The sequence below is a fragment of the Armigeres subalbatus genome, unplaced genomic scaffold (genome assembly GCF_024139115.2).
Source record: "Armigeres subalbatus isolate Guangzhou_Male unplaced genomic scaffold, GZ_Asu_2 Contig442, whole genome shotgun sequence".
Lineage (NCBI taxonomy): Eukaryota > Metazoa > Arthropoda > Insecta > Diptera > Culicidae > Armigeres > Armigeres subalbatus.
The window spans coordinates 360-17,969 of NW_026943197.1; the positions used below are offsets into that span (position 1 = coordinate 360).

At 44.1% G+C, this 17,610-nt stretch overlaps 1 protein-coding gene across 1 annotated transcript in view; it reads right to left on the minus strand.

The window, feature by feature from the left end:
- Nucleotides 1-464: 464 nt before the first annotated feature.
- The window catches only part of LOC134204198 (uncharacterized), a gene marked incomplete at its 5' end in the record, with an annotated part of 26,614 nt that continues 9,468 nt past the window's right edge, over nt 465-17,610 (minus strand). Inside the window, one exon of the mRNA XM_062679026.1 lies at nt 465-2,860. Within this exon, the coding sequence (XP_062535010.1) occupies nt 465-2,860 (2,396 nt within the window). The remainder of the gene's footprint in view (nt 2,861-17,610) is intronic.

Sequence of the window (17,610 nt, forward strand, 5' to 3'; positions counted from 1 at the left end):
GGAAGCAAGAAAGAAGTGTAGTCTCACATATTCGGCCAAACCACTTTTGGCCGAATATATGATTCTGCTTCCTCTGCTTCGGTGGTATCGATGAAGTGGACCATTACTCTAGATATGATTCTTGAAAATCTTGAAAGCTTTCGAAACTGTTTAACGAAAACTCAGGATAGCTTCTTATCAGACAGACTCTTAACATTGGCCGCTACGGTGGTTATCGATCCAAGTGGACCTCTTTCAGGCAACGATCTTCAGAGCCAGGTTCAAGCCAAGCTTTGACACGACAACTGAGCAGCTGAAACAGCTGAAGCACCTTTGACAGCACCAGAAACTTTAGGCTGAGCAGGCAGCTTTGAAGCTTTGAAACCGAGCTGAGCAAGCCCTGAGCTTGGCTTAACTGAAACCCAGCTTTAAACGAGGCTTTAAAACTGAGCTGAGCAGAGCTGAGAGCGAGCTGTGAGCCAGCTTTAGTGACAAACAACACAAGCAGAGGCAGAGCAGGCTGACAAGCTGAGGCAAACTGAGCCAGGCTTGAGCAAGGCTGACAGGCGGGCTTTTGAGGCCGGGCTGAGCAAGCTGAGCGGGCTACAGAAGCCAGGCTGACAGGAGCGGAGGCAGGCTGAGCAGCTGAGCGGGCTGAGCCAGTGCTGAGGCCAGGCTGAGCGAGCTGAGCGGCAGGCTGAGCCGGAGCTGGCAGGAGGCTGAGCTGGGAGCACGAGCCCGAGGCTGAGCAGCGGACCCAGCTGAGGCAGGCTGTGGCGAGGCAGGCCTGGGCTTTGAAGGACCCAGCTGGAGCCAGGCTGAGCCCGAGCTGACGGGCTGAGGCCCAGGCTGAGCAGGGCAGGCTGAGACGAGGCTGGAGCCCAGGCTTTGACACCAGCTGAGCAGGGCTGGGGCTGGGCTGGAGCTGAGCAGGGCTGAGCCCAGCTGAGCGGCTGGGGGCTGAGCAGACAGGCCAGGCTGACCCAGGGCACAGTGGCACAGGCAAGGCTGAGGCAGGCTGAGCCAGGCTGGGGAGCCAGGCTGGTGGCTGGCTGGGCGGGGCTGAGGCGGGCTGAGGCTGAGGCTGAGGCCAGGGCAGGCTGGTGGGAGGCAGGCTGAGGCAGGCTGAGGCGGGGGCTGAGGAGGGGCCAGGCTGGGCTGAGGCCGGAGGCTGAGGCGGAGGCTGAGGCCGGGGCTTTGAGGCTGAGCTGAGCCCGGAGGCTGAGCCCAGGCTGGGCCAGGCTGGGCGCTGGAGGCAGCTGGAGCCCAGGCTGGGCCCAGGCTGGGGCGGGGCTGAGGATGGGCTGGGCGCAGGGCAGACTGGGGCGGGCGGAGGCTGACGGGCACATGGCAGCGGGCTGGAGGCCAGGCTGGGGCCCAGGCTGAGGCCAGGCGGAGGGCTGGGGGCTGGGGCTGGGCCCGGGCTGGGCTGGGGCCAGGGCTGGGACTGAGGCACAGACGGGGCTGGGGCTGGGCTGGGCCAGGCATTTGGGGCACCCCAGGCTGAGGCGGGCTGAGCGCGGGCAGGCTGGGCTGAGCCAGGCTGAGGCGGGCTGGGACCCAGGCTGACGGCTGGCACTGAGGCCCAGGCTGTGGCAGGGCAGGCGGAGGCTGAGACGGAGGCACAGGCAGGCTGAGCCCAGGCAGGCGGGCTGGGCTGAGGCCTGAGGCAGGCAGACCTGAGCTGAGGGCAGGCTGGGAACCCGGGCTGAGGCCAGGCGGAGACCCGAGCCCAGGCTGGGCGGAGCAGGCTGGGCGGAGCTGAAGGCCAGGCTGAGCCGGAGGCAGGGAGGCAGGGCGGGCGCAGGCTGGAGGCTGAGCCTGAGCCTGGGGCCTGGGCAGACAGGCTGAGACGGAGGCTGAGCAGGGCTGGCCAGGCAGGCGGAGGCAGTGGGGCTGGGCAGGCGGGCAGGCTGGAGGCCTGGCAGGCTGAGGCGCGAGCCCAGGGGCTGAGCAGGCGGGCGTGAGCTGGGAGCCAGGCTGGGCCAGCCGGAGCCAGGTGGGCTGGTGGGCTGGGGGCTGGAGCAGGCTGGGGCGGGCACGGGCCAGACAGGCTGGGCCAGGCACAGGCGGAGGCGCGGAGACGGGGCTGGGCTGGGCTGGGGCTGAGCCAGGCGGGGCTGGGGCTGGGGCTGAGCCCAGGGGCTGGGAGCGGGCTGGGCTGGGGGCGAGATCAGGCTGAGCCCAGGGCTGGTGGGGCTGGGCTGACGGGCCAGGCTGTGAGCGAGGGCACTGGCTGAGGCTGGGGCAGGCAGGCATTTTGGGCGGAGGCTAGGCAGGCTGGTGAGCTGAGCGGGCAGGCACGGAGGCCAGGCTGGTGGGGCGGGCAGGCCCAGGCTGGGGGCAGGCTGGGGTGAGCTTTGGTGAGCGCAGGCTGCGAGGCTGAGCAGGCTGAGCGGAGGCTGAGGCAGGCTGAGCCGGGCATGACCCAGGCTGAGCGGGGCTGGCAGGCCCAGGCTGAGGCCCAGGCACAGGCGGGCAGGCTGAGCGGGGCCCAGGGTGAGCTGAGGCTGAGGCTGAGGCTGAGCCCAGGCTGGTGGGAGGCTGGGGCCCAGGCTGGGCAGGCTGACAGGGCAGGCTGAGCCAGGCTGGAGCTGCCAGGGCTGGGGCCCAGGCTGAGGCCAGGCTGAGCTGGGGCTGGGGCTGCAGGCTGAGGCACGGCTGGGGGCTGGGCAGGACTGCGGGCACGGAGCAGGCTGAGCCATGGCCCCAGGGGCTGAGGGCTGGGGCCCAGGGCTGAGGCCGGGGCTGGTGGGGCACAGACAGGCTGGGGCTGGGCTGGAGCCGGGCTGACAACACAGGCTGGGCTGGGCGGGCTGGGGCGGAGGGCCCAGACGGGCAGGGCTGGGAGGACTGGGGCTGAGGCTGACGGAGACGGGGGCTGGGGGTTAACTGGTAGCTTTAATAGCTTTAAATTGGGCTTAACAGCAAGCTTTAGTAGCTTTAGCTTAGCTTAACAACTTTAAACTTAGCTTTAAGCTGGCAGCTTAACAACTTTAAGCAAGCAAGCTTAGCAGCTTATATTTAGCTTAGATATTTAAATAATTGATTAATTAATTAATTAAATAATGTTTTCGGGTTGGAGACTTTTTCGACACCTTGGGCATAGTTTATCCATTGGGCTTTCCTTGCCACACAAGATACATATTCATTCATGCAATAGCGGACATAGAAAAGCTTTCAATTAATAACTGAGGAAATGCTAGTAAAAGGTTGAAGTTGAAAAGCAGGCCAAGTTCCAGTTGGAATGTAGAGCCATTGAAGAAGAAGAAGAAGAAGAAGAAGAAGAAGAACCATTCTCATGGATTCATATTATTTGGTTTAATAATCAACTTATTACTCAGTATAAAGTATTAATAGCATTGAAAACTTCATAATGATAATATAGGAAATGTTTTTTTTTTCAACGTGTTGGGTATCATTATTACTGCGACCACTTTTTTGATCTATTGTGATGTATTCCCCTTTTTAATATGCCTATATCACGATGTCAAGCCACTATTTAGAATATCCGTCAAATGTGACTGGTGGCCTTTTCTCAAACTAGTAGTACATTTCTAATAAACTACACCACCAGATTGGGTGTTGTTCTCCGAACTTCATAGAGTTCTAATAGCCCTTTGTTGAACAACTTTATTTTTTTATTGAAAGTTGCCCGCTAATGGCATAAAATGTGTTCCGAGTCTTCTTCATCCACGCCACAGAATCGACATGAATATTTTCGAATGTTTTTCATTTGCGTCAAGTGATAACGGCTCGGACAATGGCCTGTTATTACGCCCGCATGATGAACTTTTTGGTTTGCCTCGCATTAGGAGTGTGTTTCCTATTTGTTTCTTTTTTCAAGGTTATCCACATTTTCAGCTCCACTTTCAGAGCGGATAATGCACAAAATGGTTCTAGTCCACAGAAACTGTTTGGTGATCCGAGTCTCACCAATTTATCGGCTCTCTCGTTCCCATCAATTCCACAGTGGCCAGGAACCCAATATAAAGTGATTTGGTTACAACAAGACAGGTTTTGAAAGGAATTTAGACATTCCCAGACGTATTTTGATGTGCATGTCGCTGACTTCAAGGCATTCAAAGCGGCTGGACTGTCCGACATAAAGCAGATATTTGAATGCCTGTATTTGCATCGTAAACACAAATTAGACCATTCCAAAATAGCTTGTATTTCAGCTTGAAACACAGTAGGCCACTTGCCCATAGGGGTTGAGATCGCTACCCCTGGGCCAGCCACCCCGGCTCCCGCTTGATTGTTCACTGTTCAGCCTCGAACCATCTGGGTAGAAAACTATTGATCCTGATCGTAGATCTGGACCACCGTTTTCCCAAGCATTACGCACAGGATTTACTACCGGGAATAAACGTTGAAAGTTATATTCCATCTAGTCTTCATTGTTCATTACTAGTGGGTTTATTCTAATTATATTTATAATACTCAGATAACGTGTGAGGTCACCTTCCAAGAGGTTCGTTGTAGTTGATAGCCGGATCTTTAGAGCACTCTTCTCGGCTTCTAAATGTATGAATTGATGTAAAGAGAGTACACAGAGTCCAGCAATCCAACGCCTTTGATGGTGTACTTCTCATTGCACCAGTTGTTGAGATAGTAGCTAATCGTTGAACTCTGTCCAATTTTTTTGTGTTTGCGGTTTTCTCTTTTGTTTTTGGTCACCATACCAATAAAGCAAAGGAAATTCTGGGGCTTACAATTGCCGAGTAAATCCAATGAATCATCTTCGGCTTTAGGCCCCATGCTTTCCCAACTTTCGTTTACATGTCCAAAGAGAATTTATTGTTTTGTTAATCAATTGCTCTATTCGTGCTTTCCAGTTGAGCTACCTGTCAAGTACAACTCCAAGATACTAAACCGCATTCGAAAGTTTCAAAAGTGTTCCTTTAATTTTTATATTTTCTAATCGATTTTTTTTCCTTCTAGTGAATGGTATGATAGTAGATTGGATTGGATAATGGATTTATATTCAATCCCTCCCTATCACACCATATGGAAATTCAATTTAGTGCTATTTGCATTCTGTTTTCAATGATACTGTCGTATTTTCCTCGGACTATTATGACAATATCATCCGCAAAACCGATTATCTCGAAACCTTGATTCGACATGTAAGCATGTAAGAAGATCGTCAACTACTAATGACCACAATAGAGGTAACAACACGCCTCCTTAAGGGCACCCTTTGACTGCTGTTATTGGCGAATAAAGGTTGCATGAAGAGGAAATCGAAGGATGATTTTTGAAAAAAAATGCTCGAAAAATACGGAAAGCTTTTTCAAACTCTTCTCAAAAACTCTAGAAGTAATTTAATTAATAATGGTTAGCAGTACGGAGTTGGACTTTCCTTCTAATGCATAATAAACGCAATTTCAAATTTTATTTTGTGATATCACACTTAATACACAGTATAAGAAAAATCCAACCCCGTACTGCTTTCCGTTTTTAATTATTTTTTTTAAATCCGGTGTGCTTCCCCGTGCATTTTTTTTTAAATATCAACCTTCGACTTCTTCTTCTTCACGCAACCTTTAATCGCCAATAGTGATAGATGAGCATCCTAAGGTATCTGGTACGCTTCGCCATAACTTTTGCTATAGAAATGTGTGAAGAGTTGTCAAACGCTCCTTCCATGTCTAGGAAAGCAGCAAGTGAAATTTCATTTGCTTCATAAGAGCTTTCTCTTTTTGTAACTAAATAATGTAACGCAGTAACTGACGATTTACCCTCCTGATTAGCAAGCAAGGGATTCGGGATTAAACATGATGATTTTATATGCTCTGCTCATCAGTTATTCTTTCCATACTTTTTAGTATTATAGACGACAAACTTATCGGCCTAAAAGATTTAGGTGATGATTTATCTTTTTTATTGGCTTTTGTAATAAAAATTACCCTTACTTGCCTCCAAACCGTTGGGATGTAATGTAACTTATTTCCAAGCTTGTTTGAAATAGTTTAGTGAGAATAGGTGTAAAGTCTCTTTCGCCTTCTGCAACAGGGCTGGTTTAGATTCCATCCATACCAGGTGACTTAAAAGGTTCGAAAGAGTTACTCGCCAATTTAACGTTTGGTTTTGTAAAATTGTATTGATCAAAGTGCTTGCATCACTGGTTTCCTCTTTTCCAATCATTGCTTCTGGTATGCTTTGAATAACCGTCCTGGTTCTATTGATTCCAGTATGTATTGCAGATGCGCTGTGATCTATACTTGTGTTAGTGATGGAACAAGGAACATTTGTAAATGAAAAGGAATAACATTCAAAATAGTTCCAATCAAAGTTATTGTTTCATCAGCAGCAATAGAATATTTATAATTATTTACACCATAAATGGTTTCTTTAATTTACGATATTTTTCTTTTCATACCATCTTACTTTTTCGAAAGTACAGCGACATCTTCCATTCTATATTAGAAAAAATATGCTATGGTCCATTTTGAAGAATTAGATTTTATTGTTTCATACAATAAACTTTTTGTTTGTTATAATGTTTCTGCTGAATGTATCCAAAATATTGGAAACAGAAACATAGACCTTCCTTATTGCGCATTCAAATTCAGAATGACTACGTTTCTAATTTCTGTTTCCATTATTTAGGATATATTTAACAGAAACATTATGACAAAGAAAAGCTTTGTTTAGCCATTTGATCATAAGCCTAAAAGCAAACATTATGTTATTGTGCAATACCATTATAAAGCTATTGATAAACACGTAGTTTTATGAACGTTATGTGTTACACAAGTTTGTGACCAAAATATTTAACATTATGACAGTTTCCCAACGTAGATTCATGAGACTCATCAGAATAATCATTGGACCACTAATAAGGTTATGAGACATTTGCCATTTATGGTTTTCTTGATCGGTTTATTGTGGTTTTGAAGATAACTATAAGCCCTTCAATAAAGCTAATCCTATGGTGTTGAACGAAACTATAATAAAACAGTTATTTTTGTAAATAAATCTATAAAGCCTTGAAATTTTTACCCATCAACCCTTTTGTTAAACGTCCAATAAAACAATATTCCGGATCGAATGATCCGTTCGGCCAAACAAACTGTTCGACCAAATGGCTTGTTCGGCCAAACATAATACATTCTAGTAAGCTTTCAGCTGTTCGACACATTCGGTCAAACGGAAAATTACCTGTTCGATCAATCAGATTTCAGTTTCAATTTTCAGTCTGGAATCGATAAAGTTTTAGCGCACATAATAGTGCACATCATATGGGATCTAAAGGCGTAAAACAGTGAAGTAAAACTGAATTGCAAATTGACAGTGAGCGAAAAATAATTAGGTGTTTGAAGTGGTTACTAACTAATCACGTATTAATATTTTCTGACATATGTTTTGCTTAGTCCGAAGTGTAATAGTTTATTTTAGCGGATAAGATCTATTTTAAATTAGAATTGAAAACCACATAATTGCTATGAAGGATTTGAAATTATTATTTTTAGCTATTTTTTAATGATATGCTTTACATGGTATCAAAAGAATACTCTGCAGAATAATGGTTTATACTAAACAGGAATAATGCGAAAATAGTTTGATTTGTATTCTGTGTTATGTATATATTTTTCCATTTCTTGGTTATTTCAGTCAAGTCTAATTGAACTTCAAAACTTCTCAGACGCTTCAATTCCATTTAGTGACCATCTGGTAACTGTACGTCGTTGATTTTCCAAAGCAACTCAGTTTAATACCACAAATGTTGAAGTGCTGTCCAATATTTCACAGGGTCGCGTTTCGTCGTCAGAAGTGTTACTCTGAACAAAAGATATTTTAGTTGCAAGATAAAGATTGTCGCTTCGGTTCCCTTTGTTCTACTGTCCGGAACATGTTGGGTACCGAACTTTCAAATCGTATGTATTTTTCCTTCATGACATTCAGCATCCTATCCTCGCCAGTAAAAAATGTTCCGGACAGCGACGACAGCTAAAATTTTTATCTTGTAACTAAAATATCTTTTCCCTGAACCATTTTCAGACGATAATAATTGAAATTTTCATTTAAGAATTTTTCATGTAAAAAAAGTAGGCTGGTTGTCGGTAGCGATTCCTTCTCAAATTTTGGAATCCAGCGATAATAAACACATCATTATTCAACAAGTACAAATACCTAACCAAGAACAGCTAAATGTCAAAAGTTCCGTTGAATCAATTGTTTATCATTTCGGATTGGTTAACAATAAACGATAACGATAAATGTGTCAAGTTAAGATACGACCACAGATAAACAGACGTCTCACTTGAAAAAAATGCAATCAAAATCATCGTTACGGAAACATTTTCGTGCAATTTAAAAGTATGGTCAAGTGTGAGTTCGGGCTTCATTTTTTGAAAGTTTGGTTTTTCCCATCTCTGGTCGGTAGACTTGAAAATTGGTGTTCGACTGGTTATTGTTTCTTCTAGGATAAATCAAAGTTGTTCAGTTGACGATCAGTGTCGCAATTTTATTCGTGAACGTTCACGAATCCACGTTCCACTTCCATCGAGGCCATAGACGAACCAACCTAATAGCAGGGATTGAATTTATCATTTCATTATCATTTAGTATTCAGCCAATAACTCATTCCAGAGGCGGAATTCTGAAAAGTGTTGTATGGCGAACTTCTAGCGCTGATTCCCCCAACTTTGTCTAAGGTTACATTGCTATATGTCTAAATTGATGTCTCTATGTCTATGAATTTTAGACATATTTTATATACTAAATGATAACAACACTTATTATCATTTAGTATATTGAGTGTTCCTAGCGTTTCACGCTGTTAATATTAGAGATAGAGCAATGTACCTTTAGACAAAGTTGTAGAGGGGAATGAGTTATTGACTGAATCTTATATATAAAAATGAAATGGTCTGTGTTCGTATCCGCATAACTCGAAAACGGCTGAATGGATTTTTTTCATTTCTTCAGCAGAAACATTCGTTATAGTTTCCGACGGGTTTATATGATATTTCCTAAAGCGAAAATTACGAGGAAATTTGAGCAAACAGTGAAAAACTAAAATTGTGATTCCTATGCGAACTTTGCATGAGCAGTTCAGAACGTACATTCTCGCCTACTATGCAGGACAACGTCTGCCGGGTCAACTAGTACTAAATGATAATGAAATGATAAGTTTAATCCCTGCCTAATAGGCATTAGGTAATTGGTTCTCCTGCTCTGCCAACAGAACTTCCAAGTGGAACAGAAGACTTAAATTTCCAATCCTAAAAGAATCTTTGAAAAGGCTTCGAGATACAAGAAGACAGGAAGGTTACGCAGATGTGAGAAGCGCTTGGTTAGTTTGTCCATAGCCAGTCTTCCAGTCACTGCTAGTTGCACGCGAGCTCTGATCGTACTACTTGATTTAAAATACATATTTCTTTTTGAATGATATGGAAATGCTAATATCATCTTCCAAACTTGGACGTACATGTTCATGATAGCATTAGAGGCGAAAGTATAGAATTGATAGTTCCGTTAGGATACGGCAGGCATGAAGAATGTTTTTATAGAAGTCGATTTAAAAGCGAGCGGAGGGCAATATTTGTGGTGGCACATATCACACGACCAACTACCAGGAGAGCTGTTTAAACACGGTGGTGAGGCACTGGCTAGAGCGCTGCACTGGGTGATTATCAAGGTTTGGGAGGATGAGGTTCTGCCGCAGGAGTGGATGGAAGGTGTCGTGTGTCCCATCTACAAAAAGGGCGATAAGCTGGATTGTAGCAACTACCGCGCAATCACATTGCTGAACGCCGCCTACAAGGTACTCTCCCAAATTTTATGCCGTCGACTAACACCAATTGCAAGAGAGTTCGTGGGGCAGTACCAGGCGGGATTTATGGGTGAACGCTCTACCACAGACCAGGTGTTCGCCATACGTCAGGTATTGCAGAAATGCCGCGAATACAACGTGCCCACACATCATCTATTTATCGACTTCAAAGCCGCATATGATACAATCGATCGGGACCAGCTATGGCAGCTAATGCACGATAACGGATTTCCGGATAAACTGATACGGTTGATCAAGGCGACGATGGATCGGGTGATGTGCGTAGTTCGAGTTTCAGGGGCATTCTCGAGTCCCATCGAAACCCGTAGAGGGTTACGGCAAGGTGATGGTCTTTCGTGTCTGCTATTCAACATCGCTTTGGAGGGAGTAATACGAAGGGCAGGGATTGACACGAGTGGTACGATTTTCACGAAGTCCGTCCAGTTATTTGGTTTCGCCGACGACATTGATATCATGGCACGTAACTTTGAGAGGATGGAGGAAGCCTACATCAGACTGAAAAGCGAAGCTAAACGGATTGGACTAGTCATCAACACGTCGAAAACGAAGTACATGATAGGAAGAGGCTCAAGAGAGGTCAATGTAAGCCACCCACCACGAGTTTCTATCGGTGGTGACGAAATCGAGGTGGTTGAAGAATTCGTGTACTTGGGCTCACTGGTGACCGCCGATAACGATACCAGCAGAGAAATTCGGAGACGCATAGTGGCTGGAAATCGTACGTACTTTGGACTCCGCAAGACGCTCCGATCGAATAGAGTTCGCCGCCGTACCAAACTGACTATCTACAAAACGCTTATAAGACCGGTAGTTCTCTACGGATACGAGACCTGGACGATGCTCGTGGAGGACCAACGCGCACTGGGAGTTTTCGAAAGGAAAGTGCTGCGTACCATCTATGGTGGGGTGCAGATGGCGGACGGTGCGTGGAGGAGGCGAATGAACCACGAGTTGCATCAGCTGTTGGGAGAACCATCCATCGTTCACACCGCGAAAATCGGAAGACTGCGGTGGGCCGGGCACGTAGCCAGAATGTCGGACAGTAATCCGGTGAAAATGGTTCTCGACAACGATCCGACGGGAACAAGAAGGCGAGGTGCACAGCGGGCAAGGTGGATCGATCAGGTGGAGGACGACTTGCGGACCCTCCGCAGACTGCGTGGTTGGCGAAGTGCAGCCATGGACCGAGCTGAATGGAGAAGTCTTTTATGTGCAGCACAGGCCACTCCGGCCTTAGTCTGATGATAAATAAAAACATATCACACGACCTTCCTTCTGCCAAGCTCCCGTATGAAGGGGGAGGGAAGAATATATCCACACTGATATTCTTCCCTCCCCCTTCATACGGGAGCTTGGCAGAAGGAAGGTCGTGTGATATGTGCCATCACAAATATTGCCCTCCGCTCGCTTTCAAATCGACTTCTATAAAAACATTCTTCATGCCTGCCGTATCCTAACGGAACTATCAATTCTATACTTTCGCCTCTAATGCAATCATGAACATGTACGTCCAAGTTTGGAAGATGATATTAGCATTTCCATATCATTGTAAATCGTTTAACTTCACGTAGAAGTAACACACACGAAATCATTAATTTAATATTTCTTTTTGTTTTTGTCCTTATTTATGTGAATTTTGATATTTGGATCAGTTCTTCATTCGAAATATTTCTCCTCCTCGTGGTTCGATTTGAATATCGCCGGCAATACAGGTGCTGTTTACTGCCCATGATCACATAGTTGACGTATAAGCAAAAATAACCAAAACACACTTTTTTGCGGAAATGGATTCTTTGTACGAATATACATATGCGCCATGAAAAAATATTCATGTTCGGAAACATTCGAGTTATGGCGATAATTGTTATGGCGAGTTATGGCGATAACTGATAACCTCATGATATTTCAGAGCAAATTTGGATATTGTCGTCTGATATTTTGTGCTTGTATATCCTACATATAAATGAGGCCCATATCTCATGTTGCAATCTAATCACGATTGATTTACTTCTAATCCTCGTCTACTCGGGTATTTTAAAATAGGGAATGGAACCATTTTTGCTTAAAATGCTGCTTGCACACTTGTTACAGAACCGTTCTAATGCTGTAATAGTGTAAAAATCCCCGTACGGTACTGATTGAATTATTTGCAACACAAACTTTTCCACACAAAATTTTATCTTCACCACATAATTTTAATTTTCACGGAAAGAGCTATCTGAAAAACCTTTTCCGGAAACTCGAACTTTTCAAAATATTTCCCTTCTTCAATCAATAAATCGTTGGAAATAACTACAATTATTCTTTAGCGCTATATAACCACACGTAGTAGCCTGGTTTTTACGCCATGTTATGGGAACAAACATTTCACAAAACCTTTGTTTGATCGCATAAACTGTCGTTTGCATATTTTGACCACTTCAGTCAAAGGAATAATAATCAATTCCCCGCGGCCTTAAAATAACTACTAATATTGTTCATTTAGACAGATTAGTTCATGCATTTTGTTGATTGATATGATGATTCGGGTAAAATTAATAAAAATGCGTTTTCCCAACATCGATGGTTCTGGTTGTTACGTCAGCTATGAAATCATGGGCAGTTTAGGGGTGACGCTACTGCTCAGATTTGTATTAGAGTTGGCCAACGTCCTCAATTTTTCGGAGTTCTTGTCCTCTGTCCTCTTTCATTTGATTTCTGGAACTGGATCTCACCCGATGCCAAATCGAGAACAGTGAAATCCACCGGTTGCTTCTTACTTCCTTTTTGCTTCGCTCCGGTTGCTTCCAAAGACGACTGGGGCTTACTTGCTTGCTTGTTATAAGGGATATTAACCTCGAAGTCCTTTCATCCCTAGGACCACTACTGGGGCGCATAGATGTTGCATCTTTACGATCGATTCTGGGTGCCTACAGTTTGGCACAAGTCAGTGGCGTAGCCACGGGGGTGGTTTTGGGCATAAACATCCCCCCCCAGAAACAACATTTTGACGTAGGACTTACGTCTCTCTTTATGCCGAGAAGCCATAAAATAGCGCAACGCGATTTTTTCGGTTCATTCTGACCGGGACAAGCGAGGCAACCGCATCATCGATTGAACAGCACTCAAACCTTTTAGCAGGGAATGAAGTCTGCACCGACCGCTTTTTCGGCTCGACATCATCGAAGCGACCATCATCAGCCGAAACCTAGCCAGTACATCAGCAGTCCACCCTACAGACCCGACAAAGCAGCAATGCTGAGCAGATACCGGCAGCAGCAGCAGAGTCGAGCCGAGACCTTCCGGCATCGGTGCTGAACCGAGCTGAAGAAAAGCCACATGATGCAGCATGTATATCCAAAAAACAAACGGTTCTTCAGAGAGCCAATAATAGAGATCAATATCAATGAAAGCATTGATTTGGGATTAGGGATAGAAATTGTACTTGGGTGCCAAACCCAATATTCTAGTGATAAAATTTTATGTATGATTTTCATAAATAGCGTCAAAACTAACAGTGGATAATTTTTCTGATTTAACCGCGAAGTGGACGAAGGACTTCGCTTGACCATGTCTTTAAGGTGATTAAAGAATGAAGCCAGAAATCGGCCATTTTATAAACCATGAGCTTTTCCAATATGTTTTTCAAGAGCACGAGATGAAAGAACAATAACGCGTATGGGGCTGAAATAATGGTAGATCGTTTGCTTAGTTATGCTGAACAATCATAATTTGAGTTTCGACACTGTACGAAAACTATTACGCCAGTTTTGGGGTTTTGGAAATGTATGTAGATAAACGTATGGTGAATTTGAAATTCACCACGGGCTTCATTCTATAATCACCTTAAAGATTCATAAGATGTCCAAATCTCTCACATAATCTTAGGGGCCGTACACATATTACGTAAGCACTTATGGGGGGAGGGGGGGTCTGTCAGTATCTTACGCGCCATATAAATAAAAAATCTTTTGTATGGAAACAATTTTACATGGGGGGAGGGGGGTTGAAAGACCCAGAGAAACTGCTTACGTAATAAGTGTACGGCCCCTTATTTGGATAAAAAAACACCGATAACAGCTCAAACATTAATAAACTATCAATCGATGTTGTTGGATTTTTTGGCATTGATAAAAAAAATATGTAGATAAACCAGGTATCTGGCACCCCCAATCCTACCCACTACGTTTGACAATAGCCAACATCTTTGAGTTTCCCATTGTTCTATTGAAATTGGGTTTCCCACTGACAATTCTATTTTGTAAACAAACCATTATTCCGAACTTATTTTTTCCAAATGGACGTAAATATTTTTCACCATTTTTCGAGAACTTGTGCGAAAGTATGAATGCGAGGTGTAGTTGAACAAGAATATTGATGCCTTTAATAAATTTTCATATTTCGATCGGCACCAAGCGCTCTACTTCGCCAAAATATCACGATATTTGAAACATATTTTCAATGGGGGTTTTCGATGACTATGATTACGTCTTCGTGTTAAATTAATCGATGATTTTTGATGCTGGCATCAAAAAACATGGCCGCTTCGCAGACCCCTGAGATAAACATTGTTTTGATACTGACCGCACACAAAGCGAACGTGACTGAATGATCGTCCCATGTTACCAATTCTAAATCTTATCACCCGAAATCCCATGTCCGGGTGTTTCCTTCCTTCTACTACTAACAATGTTGTCTCAGAAAAAGAACACGTACTTCCCACCTGAACTGCAATTCTAAAGCTCGCTTGCCCGGCTTATTGGCCTGTATCTAGCGAAAAGTCCTGTTAGAAATAGACGCCAGCAGCGAGCAACAAGCGTAAAAAGAAGAAGCCCTTCTCGAACGCGTTGATGATGATGACGCTTTGGCTGAAAAAGAAGCGGGATACAAGACACTAGCTGATTGGCCCACCAATTGGGAAGCAGAGAAGATTCAAAATAAGGTATAAAAGAAAAGTGCATTCGCTCGCAGAGCATTCAGTCTTTTTTATACCATCACTAGTCATACGCGGTTATTTGAAAAAGATCGTTTTCTAACTTTTTACACACTTAGCCGAAGCAAATAGCCTTTTCAAGGCTCTAAGAGTTAAAATAATGTTCTCCTCCAGTCGCTATCGCATTTGGATTAGAAGGCTCTTCAGTGGAAGGGGCTGAGATACAGTCCATATCCCCTGCTGAGCCAACTTGTGGTTTATTTCAGGCAGTCCTTCAGTGGGAAGGTTGCCACTGTCGAGGCTAATATTTCGTGACAGATACTTCCTGAATTTTTTTGATGATTCTTGTTCGAGGTAGATTTGATTTATGTGTCGGTTTGATGAGAAGATTTTGCCAAGAAATGGTATGCAACGCCGATTATTTTTTTTTAGAAATTTGGACATATTATTTATTTTAAAGGCATGGTCAAGTCAACTCCTACGTCCACTTAGCGGTTATGTCACAGACATTACCCACTGTTCGTTTTTTTTAATGTTTGGAGACATGGTATTTTTGTGAATTCTTTATTTTCATTAAATTTAATTTAATTCAATGAAATATATTTGTAGAGGAGCTGTTCTATTCTCATTCTCGGCATCTCAATCATCTCTGCAGTGCAGTTTTGAGTTAAGAAAATGAAACAGTAACCCTTGTTCTATTCAAAATGTGTAAATGATAATTATTTTACGGTCAGGGAGGTCGAGAAAATTTCCAACCCAAACGGGACCGAGAATCGAACCCAATCACCTTCCTTCACCATTTCTTACTCTACCCGAGCATACGTTTGAATAGCCCTTCATCAATGTACTTCCGATTTCAGTTACGTATTACTACTACCGCCATCTATTCAACTGATTGGGAAATACATACGACGCAGCTGATTAGCAACCGTCGAACGCAGCCAATACGTTTGGCAACTCCATTTTGGTTGCTTTTTCATTAAAATCATCGTCACCCCATCGCCAATTGATTGCCAATTGTATTCCTAATGTTGAATACTTTTGAATTAACGTTGCAGTGTTTACACGTATCGGACACCACCTCAATATCTGTTATCTGTGATAAAACCTTTTCTGGTGTCTCAGTCTAAGCTCTTGGCCTATCAGACACTGATACTGACCGTGTTTCAGAATCTCTGCTAAAAGATGGTCCTACAACACACATATCATTAATTGGAATCAATACAATAAATATCAAAAGTCTAATAAATAATTACGAATTTTTGAAATGTTTTCACCATTTGTCCAACACTGAAAAGTATCCCGCAAAACGTCCGAATTTTACTTATTTTAAGATAATGTCTCGTAAAACAGAATTATGGTGCTTCATTTGTTTTTAATCTTATTTGAACACATTAAAAAGTTTTATTAAATACGGAATAACGGACCTTTTATTAAAATATTTCTGTTTCAAGGGACATTATCCTGAAACAAGTAAAATGCGGGACGTTTTGCGGGACACTTTTCAACGGACGAATGGTGAAAATGCACTATCTACCGCGAAATGGGGGACGTCTGGTCACTTTATTTGATACAAGGACATGGCGAAAAAAAATCGCAAAGTTGGTTTCTGTAGGTATCATTATAGTACGTAATATTTAGTACGTAATCCGCACCTTATTACATAAATCCTACATTCTCAGTACGATCTACTTACAGGAACTGATACAAACGTTCAATGCAAAGAATGAGTCAATACATATTGTGTGTTGCATTTCAAATATCCAGGTTCTATTGAGCGTCACACATGCCATGCCTGATACATCAAAATACCCTAACTAGCGAATGCCAAATAATCCAAGCATGCGGCATTCCTCCATAATTAATCTCATTCATCCCAGGATGCAGCATATGCAGACCGTAAGCTGCATCAATCACTCATAATTCCTGAATAATCATCCAGCTCCACCGGAAGATGCCTAAGCAGCATCACCCGAAAGCCACCACACCGGCTGACCAAACCGATTGGCGTTCGAATCCATCTTCAAATCTTCAGTGATCCTTGCCCTCCTGCTCCCAACCACAGACCCGTGGGTTAGTATGATTAAGTGTCATCAAGCGCACAGTGCGAATTCCCTCGCCCGAAACGACGAACTGTGCTACCGCTGCTGATGATGATGACGCGGAGGATGAGCTCCGGCACTCGAGCTTTGCAGCATAAATAATTCCAGCATCCGCTATTTACAGTCGACAGATGATGCTACCGATGAAGATTAAGGGCTGCCGCCTGCTAGAATTCCGATTTCAGAAGCTCACATTATCATCCCTAGGCTTAATGCCCGTAGGTTCATCGGAGGTATATGTGCGCTTATGGCATGCTGTTCCCGGCTGTAGTGGCATAATTCCCGTTAGGCAGTCACCGGAGCGTACAACAATCTTGCCGAGCTGGAGTCTGTCCGGAATGTGTGATACGATTGTCGGAATCGGTAGAGTGGTTCCATGGTAGCTTCTTATCAAAGAAGTCTGTCGTATCGGTCTCAGAACCACCCCATCGAAAGGGGTTGTAATCTCGTAGGTAAATCGCTGCAGCTCCGGTAGGAAACCCAAGTAGATTTATTAGACAAAAGTGGACCTCTGGTTCATTGTAACCGTAGTCACCGCACAGCAAGCGTCATTCCAGTATGAATTTTGCAGTGTGCGAACGCATCCATCCCCATGAGTTTCTCGGAGCTTAGATAGAGGATCGTCCATGCCGAGACAGGATGGAAATGTTATGTTAACAAATTAAATTTAATTATTGAAACGGATTTGTTGGAAATTTGCTTGCTGGAAATGGATGCGTGCATAGGAATTTAAGTGCTTCTCAAGAAAGCATCTTGTAATAATTATTATCGCTATCGAGTAAATGAAGCGTAATGTCAATGATTAGACCAAA